This window comes from Oryctolagus cuniculus, chromosome 10 (assembly GCF_964237555.1).
Source record: "Oryctolagus cuniculus chromosome 10, mOryCun1.1, whole genome shotgun sequence".
Lineage (NCBI taxonomy): Eukaryota > Metazoa > Chordata > Mammalia > Lagomorpha > Leporidae > Oryctolagus > Oryctolagus cuniculus.
In genome coordinates this window covers 100529818-100546587 of record NC_091441.1, presented here as the reverse complement: position 1 = coordinate 100546587, position 16770 = coordinate 100529818, and the positions used below count along the sequence as shown (strand labels likewise).

The 16770-nt window shown below is 54.2% G+C and overlaps 1 protein-coding gene across 3 annotated transcripts in view; it reads right to left on the bottom strand.

The window, feature by feature from the left end:
- Positions 1 to 16770, bottom strand: part of PFKFB4 (6-phosphofructo-2-kinase/fructose-2,6-biphosphatase 4) — a 30633-nt gene that overhangs the window by 6195 nt on the left and 7668 nt on the right. For 2 of the 3 annotated variants that reach the window (XM_008260608.4, XM_002713376.5), the window contains exons 2-9: positions 15593 to 15709; positions 15350 to 15446; positions 12521 to 12587; positions 9754 to 9828; positions 9397 to 9453; positions 8814 to 8935; positions 6325 to 6532; positions 5199 to 5345 (exon numbers count right to left, since the gene is read on the bottom strand). In XM_008260608.4, the coding sequence (XP_008258830.1) occupies positions 5199 to 5345; positions 6325 to 6532; positions 8814 to 8935; positions 9397 to 9453; positions 9754 to 9828; positions 12521 to 12587; positions 15350 to 15446; positions 15593 to 15709 (890 nt within the window). The remainder of the gene's footprint in view (positions 1 to 5198; positions 5346 to 6324; positions 6533 to 8813; positions 8936 to 9396; positions 9454 to 9753; positions 9829 to 12520; positions 12588 to 15349; positions 15447 to 15592; positions 15710 to 16770) is intronic. The other variant, XM_051851655.2, reaches the window with a different exon arrangement.

Here is a 16770-nt window from a genome sequence, read left to right as displayed (position 1 = left end):
TCTCTCTCTCTCACTATCTAACTCTGCCTGTCAAAAAAACAACAACAACAAAACAGAAAATAACAGTGTTGGCAAGGATGTGGAGAAACTAATATTTGTACAGCGCGAGTCCAGGAGTCCAGAGTGGGAGAAAGAGTGACAGAAAATATAGGAAGAAATAATGTCAAAAATGTTCAGATTTTAGAGACCCAGAAATCTAAGAATTTTAATGAACCCCCAAGCAGGATAAACAAAGAGAACCATACCAAGGCACATTATAATCAAATTGCTGAAAATCAGTGATAAAAGAGAAAATATTAGGGGCCGGCAGCGCTGTGGTGTAGCAGCCTAAGCCTCTGTCTGCAGTGCCAGCATCTCATAAGAGCATGGGTTCAAGTCCCAGCTGCTCCACTCCCAATTTAGCTCTCTGCCATGGCCTGGGAAAGCAGTGGAAGATGGCCCAAGTCTTTGGATCCTTGCAACCACATGGGAGACCTGGCTCCTGACTTCGGATCAGCCCAGCTCTGGCTGTTGTGGCCATCTGGAGAGTGAACCAGTGGATGGAAGACCTCTCTCTCTCCCTCCCTTCCTCTGTAACTCTACCTCTCAAATTAATAAATAAATCTAAAAAAAGAGAAAAAATATTAAAAGTCATCAGAGAAAAAGATGTATCATAGATACAGTATGTACAGCACAGAGCTGGGAATGCTTCCTATAGCAACAATGCCACCCAGAAGACAATGGAGCAGCATCTATTTAGAAAACTTTCCTTATTTACTTCTTTATTTATTTGACAGAGAGACAGCGTTCCCAACCCCCAGTTACTCTCCAAGTGCCAGCAATGGCTGGGGTTGAGCCAAGCCAGGAACCAGGAACTCATCCAAGTCTCCCATTCAGTGGCAGGAACCCAACTACATGGGTCATCGCCTGCTGTCTCCCAGGGTACATGTTATTAGGAAGCTGGAATCTTAGAAGCAGGCTAGGACTTGAACTCAGGCACCCTGATACGGGGTGAAGGTGTCCCAGTGGGCGGCTTAACTGCTCGGTCAAATACCCAGCCCCAGAACAGCAGCTTGCAAGAGCTAAGGCTTTGCTACTCCACCTCACTGGGGCTTCCAGATCCCTCTCCCCTGCCCCCTGCTCTCTCCTGGGTGACCGCTGTGGACTACACCCACAAGGCTCCCTTGGCCCATAACTTCTGGCTGGACTGGGTCACGGGGAACCTGGCGGGAGGCCCAGAGAAGGAGGAGAGCATGGTTCAGAGTTTCACTCCCGGGCTCCCCGTGCAGAGCTGCTCTCAGGCCTCAGTCCTCCCCAAGGTCCCGCCCCATCAGGTTACCCCTTCCATGTTGCCCCCCCCCCCCCAGGAGGCTGCATCCCCTGGCTCCTGGCTCCAGCCCCAGGGTCAACAAAGGGCAGGAGCTCTCTGGTTGCCTGCACCCTGCCCACATATTTGTAAACAGTCCCTTCATAAACCTTCATTGCATTAACCTAATTGCAGTGGCCATCTGTTTCCTTTTATGTCTCACAAATTCCTAAGTCATGAGCTTTCGATTACTTCATAACAAAGCATCGAAATATGTTAAAAAAACAAAAGAATAAAATATGCAAAGCAATAGCTAGAAATGCAAGAAAAACAAAGAAAATCTTAAGCATGGAGTGTCCTCTAACATCCAGCTGTTGATTGATGATGATCAAGCGGAAGATAATTAAGGACACAAAATTTGAACGATATGATGAAAGCAGCTGAATGAGCTATACATATGCAATTTTTCTTACGGGAGCTTTGAGCCACACAGAAAAGCAGAGACAACACTATGATGAACCCACACACCCACTCCTGTCCAAAATATTACCAACACACAGGTAATCGCATTCATCTAAACACCCGTGGCCCCACTCCCCAAGCAAGTGGGTTACTTTGCAGACAATGCTGATATGACTCAGCGATGGAGAGTGAATGGGAAAAGGCTGATGGTAGAATCTGGAGCCGGGGTTTCATCACGTTTAAACTTGCTTTAAAATAACCCGGTTGGGTATAAGCATGGAAGAGCTGATGCAGGCCGCACGTTGAACATTGCTAAGGCTGGTATTGGGTACATGGGGATTCACGATAATAGTCTCCTTATTTTTATATATAATTTACATTTTCTATAATACAGTTTAGGGGCCGGTGCTGTGGTCTAGCGGGTAAAGCCACCACCTGCAGTGCCAGCATCGCATATGGGTGCTGGCTCTAGACCCAGGTGCTCCACTTCTGATCCAGCTCTCTGCTATGGCCTGGGATAGCAGTGGAAGATGGCCCCTGCACCTGCATGGGAGACCTGGAAAAAGCTCATGGCTTCTGGCTTTGGATTGGTGCAGCTCTAGTTGTTGCAGCCACCTGGGCAGTGAACTAGCAGACAGAGGATCTCTCTCTCTCTTTCTCTGCCTCTGCCTCTCTGTAACTCTGCCTTTCAAATAAATAAATAAGTAAATCTTTAAATAAATAAAGTTTAAAAAACAAAACAGGAACGTGATAGGCCAACGCTCACCATTCCAAAAGGACGGGAGCCTGAGGGGCAAGCCCATTAAACTAAGACCAGGCCGGAGGTGAGGTGGCGTTTAGGGGTAAGCCACCACCTGTAGCGCTGGTATCCCATATGGGGGCTCGTTTGAGCACTGGCTGTTCTACCTCCAAACCAGTTCCCTGCTAATACCCCTGGGAAAGCAGTGGATGGTGGCCCAAATGCTTGGGGCCCTGCCACCCACCTGGGAGACGAGATGAAACTCCTGGCTCCTGGCTTCAGGCTGGCCAACCCTGGCTATTGCAGCCATTTGAGGAATGAACCAGCAGATAAAAGATCTTGCTATTCCCTACCCCACCCTGTAACTCTGCCTTTCAAATAAATGAACTAAATCTTATTTAAAAGAAACAAGAGAAAAAAAAAAAAAAAAACAAGGACATTAGATTTGCCCATCAATAAAGTATTCTTGTCAATGCAAGAGTAATAAATGATAATAAAACACAAGGTACATGACCGGCAAGGCCACACCTGGATGATCCTGATCTCAGAAGGCAGCGCCTCAAGAGAATCCAAGAGAACAGACGGAAAAGCCACTAGGGCAGAAGAAGCTGGCTGTGGGTTTTCTGTGAACCAACAATACCCAGAGAAAATACACATAAACAGTGCTCAAATCCACCCGCTCTTCTCTCTCTGTCACCACCCAAGTGCCAGGTGTCAGCACCCTACCAGGCCGCGGCAAGCCCCCCACTAGGTGTCAGCACCCTACCAGGCCGTGGCAAGCCCCCCACTAGCACCTTCTCCAGGCTGCCCCTGCCTGGCCCCAACAGCCATTCTCAGCACCGTGGGCCTGACAGTCAACACCAACCAGGTTCTCCCCAGGATCCACCTCTGATCCCTTCCCAGACTCCTGCTGCAGGCAGTGTTTCCAATGGTGACAGTAAGAGCAGCCAGAACAGCTGTGCCAACAAACGCCTGAATCTGGTAGACACACCATGGAGCAGAGAGGGAAAGAGGACTTGGGAGCCGGGACCTCTGGGCACAGGGAGCCCCACGGTGAGCCCAGTGCACAGCATTTCTGTTTCCAGAAGCTGAGCAGGAAAGAGGCCCAGGCAGGCAAGGGCTTGGCAGAGCTGCCAGCAGTCGTGGGTTTCCGCCAGAAGCCTGGAGCAGGAGTGACCTGACAACCAAGGAGGCGCTGCAAGCACCAGAGCCCGGCTCTGCAGCAGCTCCCTGGATGAGGGTGATCCCGACCCCATGTCCCACAGCAGAAGGAAACGCTCCTGAGAGAGGCGACGTTAGCCAGAGCCTCAGAGTCTCACAAAGGCTCACACGAAATGCCCACACTCAATTAAAAATCACCAGCAATGCATCAGACCCCAAGTTCATAATGAACTCTTAAAAATCGGGGCACGCGTTGTGGCACAGCCCCAAGTGCACGTGGGGTTGAGTTCTGCTTCTGCCTTCCCTCCAGCTTCCTGCTAATGTGCATCCTGGGAGGCAGCAGACGATGGCTCAAGGACCTGGGCCCGCGTCAGCCATGTGGGAGACCCAGATGGATCCCCGGCTCCGGCTTCAGTGCATAAAAGCTCTCACGGTTACACGCGACACAAGACCTCTGTCTCTCTCTCATTCTGTTTTTCAAACCAACCAACCAACCAACAAATAAATCTTTTATCATTAAAAAAAAGAACTCTTAAAAATCAACAAGAGAAAGCGAGACAATCTAACAGGCAGGGGGAAAAGGGGCAAAAGCTCACGAGACATCCAGATGCTCAGAACCACGGTCGACTACCTAATTAAGACAGGAGACTGCTGGTGGACATGACACAGACACACATCATACATGCTAAGAACCTCACGGGAAGGAAAGTAGAATAAATAACAAACAAAGGACACATATTCGGTTAGTAATAAGCTAACTGGAAAAAGATTAGATTGAAGGCCTCTGTCAGAACAGGGTGGTCTAAGTAGCTAAATGAAAAAGACAGGGGGAGCGTTTACCCCAGCAGCTAAGACACCCGTGTGCCAGGGTTGGTGCCATTTCGTAGTGGGTAAAGCCACAGCCTGCGATGTCTACACCCCTTATGGGTGCCAGTTTAGTCCCTGCTGCACTTCCCATCCACCTCCCTGCTAATGCACCTGGGAAAGCAGCAGAAGGTCCAAGTCTCTGGGCTCTTGTACACATGTGGGAGACTCGGATAAAGCTCTTGGCTTCAACCTGGCCCAGCTCCAGCCATTGAGGCCATTTGGGGAGTGAACCACCAGAGGGAAGATCTCTCTAACTCTGCCTGTCAAATAAAACAAATAAATGTTAAAGAGAGAGAGAGAGACCTGTGTCCCATATCAGAGTGCCTGGCTCTGGCTCCTGACCCAAGGAGGCAAAGCTGATGGCTCCAGCAGTTGGGTTCCTGCCACCCATGTGGGAAATCTAGGTTGAGTTCCTGGTCCCAGGTCTGACCCCAACCAAACCCTGGCCATTGTGAACTTCTGAGGAGTGGACCAGTAATGAGAGGTCTTTCTCTTTCTGTCTATAAAATTTTTAAAAAGAAAGAGGAAGAGAGGAAAGGAAGGAAGGAAGGAAGGAAGGAAGGAAATAAATAAATTCTGGAGGAAGTGTTCTGCGGCCCTCGGCACCGTCACGGCAGGTGAGCACAGCTGGGCCCCGACTCGGGGTAGGGGGCGGGGGGGGGGGGGCAGCAGAACAGGAATTACCGCATCAATCTCGTTGAGGACCTTCCACTGCTCGTAGGGCACACCCAGCGCCTCAGCTGTCTGGATCGTTCTCTTCATCTGGCTTGTCCACACCTTCAGGTCCTTGATGTTCTGATCACTGATGAACTGGGCCAGGCTCTTAGCAAACTGGAACACAGCACAGGCAAGCTCAGACCCACAGGTTCAACATGGGTGCCAGTTTGAGACCCAGCTGCTCTACTTCCGGTCCAGTTGCCTGCTGTGTGCCTGGGAGAGCAGCAGAGGGTGGCCCAAGTGCCTGAGCTCCTGCACCTATGCGGAGACCCAGAGGAAGCTTCAGGCTCCTGGCTCCTGGCTCCCGGCTCCGGCCTGGCACAGCCATGACCACTGTGGCCACCTGGGGAGTAGAACAGTGATGGAAGAACTCTTTCTGTCTCTCACTCTCTCTAACTCTGCCTTTCAAATAAAGAAATCTTAAAACAAAACAAAACAAAAAATCAAAAACAGAGTTAGAGAGAGTGAGAGAGCCAGAGAGAGGATCTTCTACCTGCTGGCTCATTCCCCAGATGGCCACAAAGGGCCACGCTGGGCCAGGCCAAAGCCAGGAGCCAGGAGGTTCATCTGGGTCTCCCATGTGGGTGGCAGGGGCCCAAACACTCGAGTCATCTTCCACTGCTTTCCCAGGCCATCAGCAGGAAGCTGGACTGGAAGTGGAGCAGCTGAGGCACAAACCAGCACCCAATGGGATGCTGGTATCCCAGGCAGGGGGGTTACCCACTGTACCACAGTGCCATCCTTGTGCAGACCCCCCAGACCCTGCGTGCAGGCCAAGTGAGGATTCATCAGGTGACCCCACCTCAAACCATGTGCCCTGGCCACACAACCTGCCCACAGCTCCCTTCCTTGGACTGTGAGAGAGCCACCAGCCACACAGTGCAGACTCAGTCCCCTTCAGGGGCGGCACGGCTCTCCAAGAAAGGGCTCTGCTGGTGACAGCTTACAGGGAGACCTTCCCTACAGGGTGTGAACATTCTAGACTGCGTGAAGATCATCTACCCAGATTGCACAGAGCTGTAAGACCGGGAGCCTGGTCCCAACACACACACATGAGTACACATACCCAGCCACCAGTGCACAGACAACTGACCTCCCTGCCACGGGGGGACAGCCCCGGGTCCCCACCAATCCGGCCCTTGAGGTTGAGCTCGCTTTCCCCATGCCGGCAGAGGTAGATGGAGCGCGGGGTCACGTGGATGTTCATGAGGTAATACACGATTCGGCTCTGGATGTGGTCAGCCACGCGGTTCACCACGTAGCTCTGCCCCACGTCCATGATCTTGATGTAGGACAGGTCCCTTTCCAGAGAGAAGGAGAGGTCTGTGAATGCGGCCCAGGCCCTCAGGGGCACGCCTGGCCCGCCCGCCCCAGGAGCCAGCTGCAAGGCCTTGCATCACCTGGTGTGAGCCCACAGCACGCAGGACTGGCAGCCGGGGAGAGAGTGCTGGGAGTGAGGCAGGAACAACACAACGTGTGTGACACAGACAAAGCCGGTGAGACGTGCTCAGCACTCATCATGCTGCCCAGGTGGGGGTCAGTCGTGACTTCCTGACCCTCGTGTGGCCCCAGGCCCCCTCTCACCTACCTCAGAGCTCTCACCGCACTGTCTGCAAGGGAATCAAGAGACAGATTTCCCCAGGGTGGCCCCGGAAGCAGCAAACACTCCTGCCCCTTCCCCACCTCATCAGCTCACTACGGACCTGGGCTCTTCTTCCCCAGGACTCCCTGGCCCTGGAACCTGGTCCAGGTCATCTGTATATGCCAAGTCGTTGCCACACCCCAGCCCGGCAGCTGGGGCCAGGACAGGAAGCGGAGGAGGAGGTGCCAGGCAGCCGTCACTACCATCCCCGCCCGCCACCTTCTCAGCAACGCTGGAGAGCCTGTGGGTGTGTGTCGCAGTGCAGGGGTGGCTCCGGTCAACCCTGACACGCTCTGGATCCTCTCATTTCTGCACTGAGGGGGACCTCAGTTAGGGGTTTGCAAACATTTTGTATGAAAATCAGCTTATCTGTTAATTCTGTTTTTCACCCACTTCTGGGAGTCCCCCTGAGCCATCCCTCCCCAGCTGCTGGTTTCCTTGGTCCCGAGCATCGCCTACTGCTCCAGGATCATGGACGACCAGGCGCAAGGCTGCATTCCCGCCCAGCACTCCACGCTGTACTACACGCTCGCCCCAGTCTCTCCGTATCATGAATTACCACGGCTGTGTAACGTCTGCCAAGGGCTACGCTGTTATTTGCTTAACCATTGCCCCATTTATGCTGAGACGGGAGTTGGCAAACCATGGCCAGCAGGTCAAAGCCAGCCCGCAGGCTGCTTGTATAAAGTTTTATTGGAAGACAGCCCTGCTGACTGATTTAATTATTATGTTTCCTTTGCACCACATCGCAGAGCTGAGTAACTGTCAAAGGAACGCCCACCCTTCAAGCCTAAACAAAATGTCCCCCTTCCCACCCTTTACAGGTGCCAACCCCTGGTGATGGGCCCTCAGCTGAACCCTCCTTAGGGGCCGACAGACCCCTGACCACCCAGCATCTGATTGCTCTTCCATTCCAGAGGGAGACAAGTGGAGGTAGCAAGACCCAGCCACTGCCTGCTCTCCCTCTTCCCAAAAACCAGGCTGAACATTTAGAGAAATGCATATGGGGCCGGCGCTGTGGCTTAGCAGGCAAAGCCACCACTTGTGATGCTGGCATCCTATATGGGCACCTGTTTAAGAACCAGCTATCCACTTCTGATCCAGCTCTCTGCTAATGGCCTGGGAAAGCAGCAGAAGATGGCCCAAGTCCTTGGGGTGGGAGACCCAGAGGAAACTCCTGGCTCCTGGCTTCAGTCTGGCCCTGGCTGTTGTGGCCATTTGGGGAGTAAACCAGCAGATGGAAGACCTCTCTCTCTCTCTCTCTCTTTCTCTCTCTTGCTGTAACTCTGCTTCAAAAAGATAAAATATTTTTTAAAAGATGAAAAAATGGCCGGTGCCACGGCTCAATAGGCTAATCCTCCACCTGTGGCGCCGGCACACTGGGTTCTAGTCCCAGCTGGGGCGCCAGATTCTGTCCCGGTTGCCCCTCTTCTAGTCCAGCTCTCTGCTGTGGCCCAGGAGTGCAGTGGAGGATGGCCCAAGTGCTTGGGTCCTGCACCCACATGGGAGACCAGGAGGAGCACCTGGCTCCTGCCATCGGATCAGCGCAGTGCGCTGGCCGAAGCAGCCATTGAGGGGTGAACCAATGGCAAAGGAAGACCTTTCTCTCTGTCTCCCTCTCACTGTCCACTCTGCCTGTCAAAAAAAAAAAAAAAAAAAAAGATGAAAAAATAAAGAAACGTATGTCAGTTTGCAAATGTCTTGTGGGAAGACCTCTGCACAGAAGCCAAGCTTGATGCTAGGATGGACTCGCAGGCTTCCAGGTGAGGCAACAGGCCTTCTGCAAGTCACCTCTGGCCGACGACTTCCGCTCCAAGCAGAGAACTGAAAAAGGTCATAGCACCTCTGCTGCAGCCACCACCAGAGGGAGCCACAGGAGGCGGCCAAGAAGGAGCTGGCCCTGCCCAGCCGGCGGCAGCACAGGCACCATCCTCACTCACCTGTCCAGGTCCTCGTCCAGCGACTCGTACGAGTTCTCGTAGCACTCGATGCGCCTCATGAAGTCCTCGGTGGCCTCGTCACTGTCGCGGTTGACGTAGTCGGGGCTGCCCAGTTTGACTTGCTGCCAGAGCCGGGCACAGAGCAGGGACACATCAGGACGGAGGCCAAGGAGACTGCTGGGCAGCGGGTGGGGGGCCTGAGCCTGCAGGCTGCCCTGGGGGAGCTGCTCCCATGGGGGAGACCCGCAGCTCCCCAGCCTGCGCTCTCACACTGGAGCCCTGAGGTCCAGGCCTCCGCCCTCGTGGCATCCAGGGGGCTGGAAGCCGTTTGCCACCCTGAACATCTCCCCAAGCCCTGACAAATGGGGTGAGGGGGAGGACCCATCTCTCTCCCTTTCCCAAAGCCCTTCCCACTGCCCAGGGGATTGTGAGTGGGGAGGAGGCTCCCGCCTAACACTGCACGGCCTCTCCTCCCCCAAGGCTCAAGATCAAGTTAAGGGCAGCCCAGGCCCCAGCCCCAGCTGGGAGAGGGACCTCACTGCCACAGGCCGCCTTCTGGGGTATCACTGCCCCCAGCACTCACCACGATGTTGGCAGCTATGACCTCAGGATCCACACAGATGGATTCGACAAAAAAGGTCTGCAGCGAAGACCAGACGTGGCAGCACGGGCAGCAGGGGGGGAAGCAGGGACACACTCAGGGCTGGGGCCCGGCTCCGTGATCTCCACTGTGCCGGGCCCTGGCCCTGCCTCTGGACGTGGAGGCAGGGCTGCCACAACCCCGACCCCTGGGAGGGAAAGCTCAGGCGGGAAGAGCGGTCCCCGTCATCCCGAATGCCGGTTGCCCAATGCCTGGCGTGCATCAGGCGGCAGAGAAATGAGGCCTGGAGGGCCCGGCAGTGCCACAGCTCAACCAAGGAGGGCAGCGCGGAGGCCTCACCTTGTAGCCATTCTGCTCCCCAAAATTAAAGATGGTTGCTCTCCTTTCTCGGGTGGTATTTGTTGCGTCAAAAACCTAGAAACAAAGAGTTCTTTTGGCCTCCAGCCCTGGAGCTGGCCTGGCGAGACCCCTGCAGGCCCAGGATGCACCTCTGAAAAGAGGGAGGGGTGGAGAGGAAATGGGAGGGCTGGCTGGGGGGCTGACAGAGCAGCTGGGACCCAGCACCGACCCATTTGGGGCTCTTTGTGAAGTGCAGGGCCTGCCCAAGGCCCCTCTGGTGCAGCCCACTCACAGGCAGTGCAAGCAGCCTTCACAATACCAGTTTTTAAAAAGGGAATTCAATCAAAGCTCACCAGATGTTCCGTCAAAACCCCCGACAAAAAGAACAGGGACCAAATCAGACAGACAAAGAAAAAAAAAACAACTTGGAGAAAATGGAGACCAGGCATGGAACAGAAGAAAACATAAACAAACAAACTGGAAAACCCCTTACGGTCACCCAAAGATGGTTAAACAGGACAAGGTAAGCATGAAACAAAAGCAGAGTTCTAAAAACTGGAACACTCAGATCAAGAAATGTAACATGTGATCACAGCCATTTCTTTTTTTTAGACAGGCAACCAAATATGTGTGAGATAATGTTGAGGAAGTCTCTCAAAATAACAAGACAAAGAGTGAAAATAAGGGAGGAAAAGATAGGATTAGGGATCAAGCCCAGCACGCAGGCACCTGGAGTTCTAGAAGGAGCAGCTCAGAAAACAGTGTGGGGAGGGAGGAGTCGCTGGAATGTGGCAGAGGTGGTTTTTATCAGAGAAATAATACGGTGCATTTCCCTGCCCTGGAGGGCCTGCTGGACCTTGTTGGGCCCCACAGGTTCACCGTGGCCACAGCACCTTGAAGACCCTCAAGGCCACACAAGAGGCAGGGACCAGAGAAGCCCCCAGCCCCTTCCCACAGTGTGCAGCCCTCAGGGAGGTCAGCGAGTCAGACCAGGGCCTCGCTGGGAGTCACTGCGCGCACAGCAGCACTGAGGGGATGCTGAGGGAAGAACTCAACACCCAACTGCCAAACGAGAACTTTCCTTTTACTCATTCATTTTTTTAAAGACATTTTATTTATTTGAAAGGCAGAGTTACATAGACAGAGAGGGAAAGACAGAGCAAGGGGTCTTCTATCTACCAGTTCACTCCCCAGATAGCTGCAACAGCCAGGTTTGGGCCAGGCCAAAGCCAGGAGCACAGGGCCCCAAACACTTGGGTCATCTTCCATTGCTTTCCTGGGCGCATCAGCAGGGAGCTGGATTGGAAGTAGAGTGGCTGGGACTCAAACCTGCGCTCCTATGGGAAATTGGCATCAAAGGTGGCACCTCAACCTGCTATGCCACAGTGCCAGCCCCACATGCAGAATTTTAAAAAAAGGCATTTCTGGGCTGGTGCTATGGTACAACAGGTTGAGCCACCAGCTATGATGCCAGACCCCATATGGGAGCGCCAGTTTGAATGCTGGCTGCTCCGCTTCCAATCCAGTTCCCTGCTAATGTGCTGGGGAAGGCAAAAGGAGATGGACCCCCACATCCACATTGGAGTCTGGATGGAGTTCCTGGCTCCTGTCTTTGACCTAGCCCAGTCCCAACTGTCACAGCCATCTGGGGAGTGAACCAGCAGATGGAAACACTCATTCACTCATTCTCTCTCTCTCTCTTTCCTCCTCCATCTCTGTATTTCTGTCACACAGCCTTTTTTTTTTTTTTTTTTTTTTTTTAAGATTTATTTATTTATGTGAAAGGCAGAGTTACAGAGAGGCAGAGAGAGAGAGAGGAGGGTCTTCCATCCACTGGTTCACTCCCCAGATGGCCACAATGGCCAGAGCTGTACCAATCTGAAGCCAGAAGCCAGGAGCTTCTTCCAGGTCTCCTACAAGGGTGCAGGGGCCCAAGCACTTGGGCCATCTTCTACTGCTTTCCCAGGCCATAGCAGAGAGCTGGATCAGAAGTGGAACATCCAGGACTTGAACCAGCGCCCATATGGGATGCGGGCACTACAGGTGGTAGCTTTACCCGCTAAGCCACAGTGCCAGCCCCTCTCTGTAACACTGCCTTTCAAAGAAATAAAATAAATCTTTAAATAAAATTAAGAAACATCTCTGGCAAGCAAGGTCTCACGTGACTTATTTCCTAAGCACTGCTCTCAGGAAGTTATTGGTGGGTGTGCTTCAGCAGAGCGAGTCAGGGAACCAAGGAGGCTGGGGGCAGGGCGCTCAGCCCTGCAGGAGCAGGGAGTTCCCAGGGAGGGCGGGGTCTCAGTAATGAATTCCGTGGGGAGCTCCCGGAGGCCCGACTCCGGGAAGAAAACTGAGCAGCTCCTGGGTTGGAGAGTGCGGCGTTGGGGAGGGTCCTTGTCCCACCCTTGCAGCTGACTGGAAAGGAGATGCCTTCAGCCAGGATTATCCTGGCTTCGGCCAAATGCTGGCAGATGCTGGCAGGATGCACCCTGCCTCTGGAGAAAGCACACCCAGCCAGAAGTCCCGGATGGTCAACAATGCGAGTATGCAGAAGGAGGTCCTGCAGGGTCAAGTACAGCCAGAGCCATCCAGGGAAAGTCCTGGCCCACATCCAGTCTCGGGCTGCCTTCCGGAAAGCTGCTGCAGCCTCCTGCCCGCGGGGACTCACGCACCCTGCCTGCCCCTCCAGACGCCCCGGGAGTACAGGGTCAGAAGTGGGTGGGCTCCCACACTTCACTCCCAGCTGGCACCAGGGTGTCGCACTCACCGCCACGTGCCCGCCCTCCTCGCTGAGGAACCGCCGGACATCACGGAGGGCTGCCAGGGCACACTGTCTTCAGAGGAGAGAACACAGGGTCAGCCCAGCACCAGGCCTAAGGAAGCAGCGACACAGCCCACCAGACACGAGAGCAGACGGCCCCAGGTCCCCTCCTCTCTGGTTAATCTCCTTTTCTCAGGGAAGGCGCTGAGGCAGAGCAGGTGGGGCGGCCGCCTACAGTGCCGGCATCCCATATGGGCACCGGTTCTAGTCCCAGCTGCTCCACTTCCTACCCAGCTCTCTGGCCTGGAGAGCAGCAGCAGATGACCCAAGTCCTTGGGCCCCTGCACCCATGTGGGAGACCTGGAAGAAGCTCCTGGCTCCTGGTTTCGGATAGGCCCAGCTCTGGCTGTTGCGGCCATTTAGGGAATAAATCAGCAGATGGAGGACCTCTCTCTCTCTCTCTCTCTGCCTCTCTGTAGCTCTGCCTTTCAAATAAATGAATAAATCTTTCAAAAAAAAAAAAAAAAGTTGCTTTTCTCAGGGCCGGTGCTGTGGCACAGCCTGCAGCACCAGCATCCCACACGGGCACAGTTCGAATCCTTGTGATCTTCCTGTGCCCCAGTGATCTTTCAATTCAAGCCTAGAGTGTGTTCTTCTGCCAAAAATCTGAATTCGGAGCATCCAGGGAACCAGCAAGGCTGCGGCTAGTTCTCACCACCTTCATTTAGAGCCCCACGTTCTAGGCTAAGATCTCTTTCGTGGGCTGCCTGGACTGTGGCTCCACCGTGGGGGAGGAATGTCGGGGCTCCAGGGGAGTCGCTGGGGAACAGCCCAGGAGCCTGGGTGTACATGTGTGTGTATGTATGTGAGTGGTGCCTATGTGGGGGCATGGGGAGTGTGCACATGTAAACGTGTGAGTGAGCATGCACGAGTCCCCGGGCCACGTGAGTGCAGCTGTGTATGCGCACTTGATGTGCCAGGCCCTCATGTCACACAGAACTAAATGGGCACAGGTATGAATGGGCTGTGTGTGTTCACCCACATGCACAAGAGGAGGTTTTTGTATGTGCCCTAGCCTGTGCTCATGTGCATAGGTGCACACAAGCACGTGTGTGCCTGTGTGTGTACTTGCCAATGAGTATGGCATCTGACTTAGGAGTGAGGGCACAGAATGAATGAACACAAATGTTCACGAGTGGGTGCCCACATGCGTGTACATACACTCACATGCTACGACTATAAGCACAGGGATGCGCATGCATGTTTACTCAAGTGTACACACAGGGTGCACATGCGTGTCCAGACGTCTGCACAAGGCATGCATGTGCATGTGTGTGCCCACACGTATGGCACAGGATCCCATGTAGGAAGACGGGTTTGTCTGCTGGGGCAGGTGTGCCCGTGGTCTGCGGTGCACGCAGTCTGTGGAGGCGCATTTCTAGAACTTCTACTCTGCCCAGATGAGACCCCGACACCGCGCAGCCCTAAAGACTTCGACTGCGCATGCTCGGGGAGATGCAGCCTTTCCTCCCAGCTTTTCCATTTTCTAAACTTCTGATCCTTTTATTTTACTTATGAGAAATTTGGGGGTGAATATTGGGCAATGTTTAGTAGCGTCAAGTCTGGGCTTTGCTATTTTGGGTGAGACTGGCTTGCCTGTGCCTCGGTTTTCTTATCTGTAAAATGGAAGGCGTGACCTGGCTGTCAAGCCCCAGCACACACGAGCTGTGTGGGTCACTCTCCCCCTTCTGTCTGGCTCCATACCACCAGAGGGCACAGCATTGTACCTCACCCACTATTTGGCCACAGAAACCTGAACTTCAAACTCCACTTCCCTTCTTGGTGCCTTAGCCTGGCCCCGCCCCAATAAGGAAAGGGCGGAGGTGACCTGAAGGTGCAAGCCCTACAGTGGGGAGTGCCTGACACCTAGTGGCCAGAGCAGGAAAAGGAACAAGCATTCCACAATTCAGACCCGGAAGGCAGAGGGGTGGTTTCTGCCCTGGAGCTGGGCTTAATTTGGGGAAGTCATTAGTGCCGCGCCAGCTTGATCACTGCTCTACCATCCGGACTGGGCCCAGAGTGATTCTCTGCCACCCACGGCTAAAAAGTGGGCATCTTGATCCCCCATCCAACTCCCACCAAGAAGGGCAGAACACAGCTCCTTAGACCACTCAGTTTCTTAGAAAAGCACTCAGTTCAAGTCAGAACCAGGGTGTGTGTGTGTGTGTGTGTGTGTGTGTGATTATATGCAAATTCTACCTTCTGAGTAATGACAGGTATGTGAACTACTCACCCAGCAACATCTAGACACCATCAAAGCAAACTCAAGGCCTATCCCACACGTGCCAAGAACACGTGAAACATCCTCCCAATATAAAGGAAGGGACAGGGAGGAGGGTTCCACCCTGCTCCATCCCTGAGGCCTGCATCCCTGCACCCACTCAGGCTCCTCTCCCCATCGCAGCCATTCCCATCGAGGGCGGGGGTAAGTGAAGGTGACCGCCACATGGCAGCTGCTCCCCCGCCCTGGCCAGGCCTTCATCCCCCCGCAGCCCTGCACTATACTCTCACAGCATGTCCCTACCCTGACAACCAGGGCAGGGGCAGGCCAGCACCAGGCCACACGCCTCCCTCTCTCATCACCAAACCCATCACATCCCAACCCCTCCATGTCCTGGGAGGTCAAGAGACTAGCTCTGTCACACAGGGGCTGGGACAGGGCAAGGCCAGGTTCATTCACCAGCAACTGGCTCCAGCCCCCAGGGCTCCTCAGTTAACGGGCAGTAACTTGCTAGCCTCCCTTTCCCCCCAACAAACACACACATGCACACTTACTTCCTGATTCTCAGCCCCTCTTCATTGTCTGGGAGGAAAAACTCAAATGATTTGTACGTCCTGACCATGTCCCGGCGATACTGGCCAACATTGAATTCTGGAGGGAAGGAGAGGCCCAGCATTCATCGTAATTCCTGACCTTGACCCATCCCCAGGCCTCGCCCATCGTCCAGCCTTCTCCCTTCTCTCCCACCCCCACCCCCATCCACAACGTCCCCTTAGGCAGCCGGGGCCAAGCCTCACCCCGAGTGGGCACACCGATCCAGTTCAAGTATCGAGTCAGCTTCTTAGAGATGTAGGTCTTGCCCCTGGCAGGCAGACCCACCATGACAATGAGCGTCGGGCAGTTGGTCATGCACACTGGAAGGCAAGCAGCAGGCAGCGTCAGACGTGGCAGGGTCCTCCCGGGGCGTTCCTCCCGCCCTCCCTGTCTGTGCTCCCGCAGCCTCAGGGCGCAGGACTGGCACCGACATTCTTTCCTGGCCTCCTGCATTGCACAGCTCCCCAAGCACCATCAGGTGCTGGTTTGAAGCCACTGCTCCACGACCCCCTTCCCCAGGCCTGTCTGGGCTCCGGCAGATGTCAAGGGAACCTGTCAGCCCTTCTTAGCCTGACACACCGCAGCCAGACACTGCTGGGAAGCTGGGCAGAGCCAAGACCCAGCAGGACATTCTCTGGGCGGATCCACCCCTAACCTTCCCTCCTCTCCCTCAGCCCCTTGATCCTGTAGCATTCCCAGCATGCAGTCTGCTGCTGCCCTCTCTGTGGTGTACTTCTTTTCAAGTTTTTAAAGTTTATTTGAAAGGTACAGTGACAGGGAGAGAGAAAGAAGGAGACAGAGAGAGAGAGAGAGAGAGAGAGATCTTCCACCTGATGGTTCACTCCCCAAACGGCCGCAATGGCTGGGGCTGGGCCAGGAGCCCAGAACTCCATCAGGGTCTCCCACAAGGGTGCAGGGACCCAAGCACTTGGGCCATTCTCTGCTGCTTTCCCAGGCTCATTATTGGGGGGTTGGATGAGAAGTAGAGCAGCCAAGACTGAAATTGGTGCTCATGTGGGATGCCAGAGTCACAGGTAATGGCCTGACCCACTGCGCCACAATGCCAGTCCCCGGTGGCATTTCTTTTCACAAAGCCCAGTTCAAAGCTGCTTCCTCAGTGGGTTCTTTCTCCACGGCACATCCCTGCCCACCTAACGACCCTTGGTCCTGCTCTCTCTCGACATATCACTTGTAGCAGAAGCAGCCCTGCAGTACCTGAGCTGTTCAGGACCCAGAGCCTGTACAAAATCAGTGTTCAAGAATTACAGGCAGGGGCCAGTGCTGTGGTGTAGCAGGTAAAGTCACTGTCTGCAATGCCGGCATCCCATATGAGCGCCAGTTCAAGACCTGGCTGCTCTACTTCCGATCCAGCTCTCTGCTA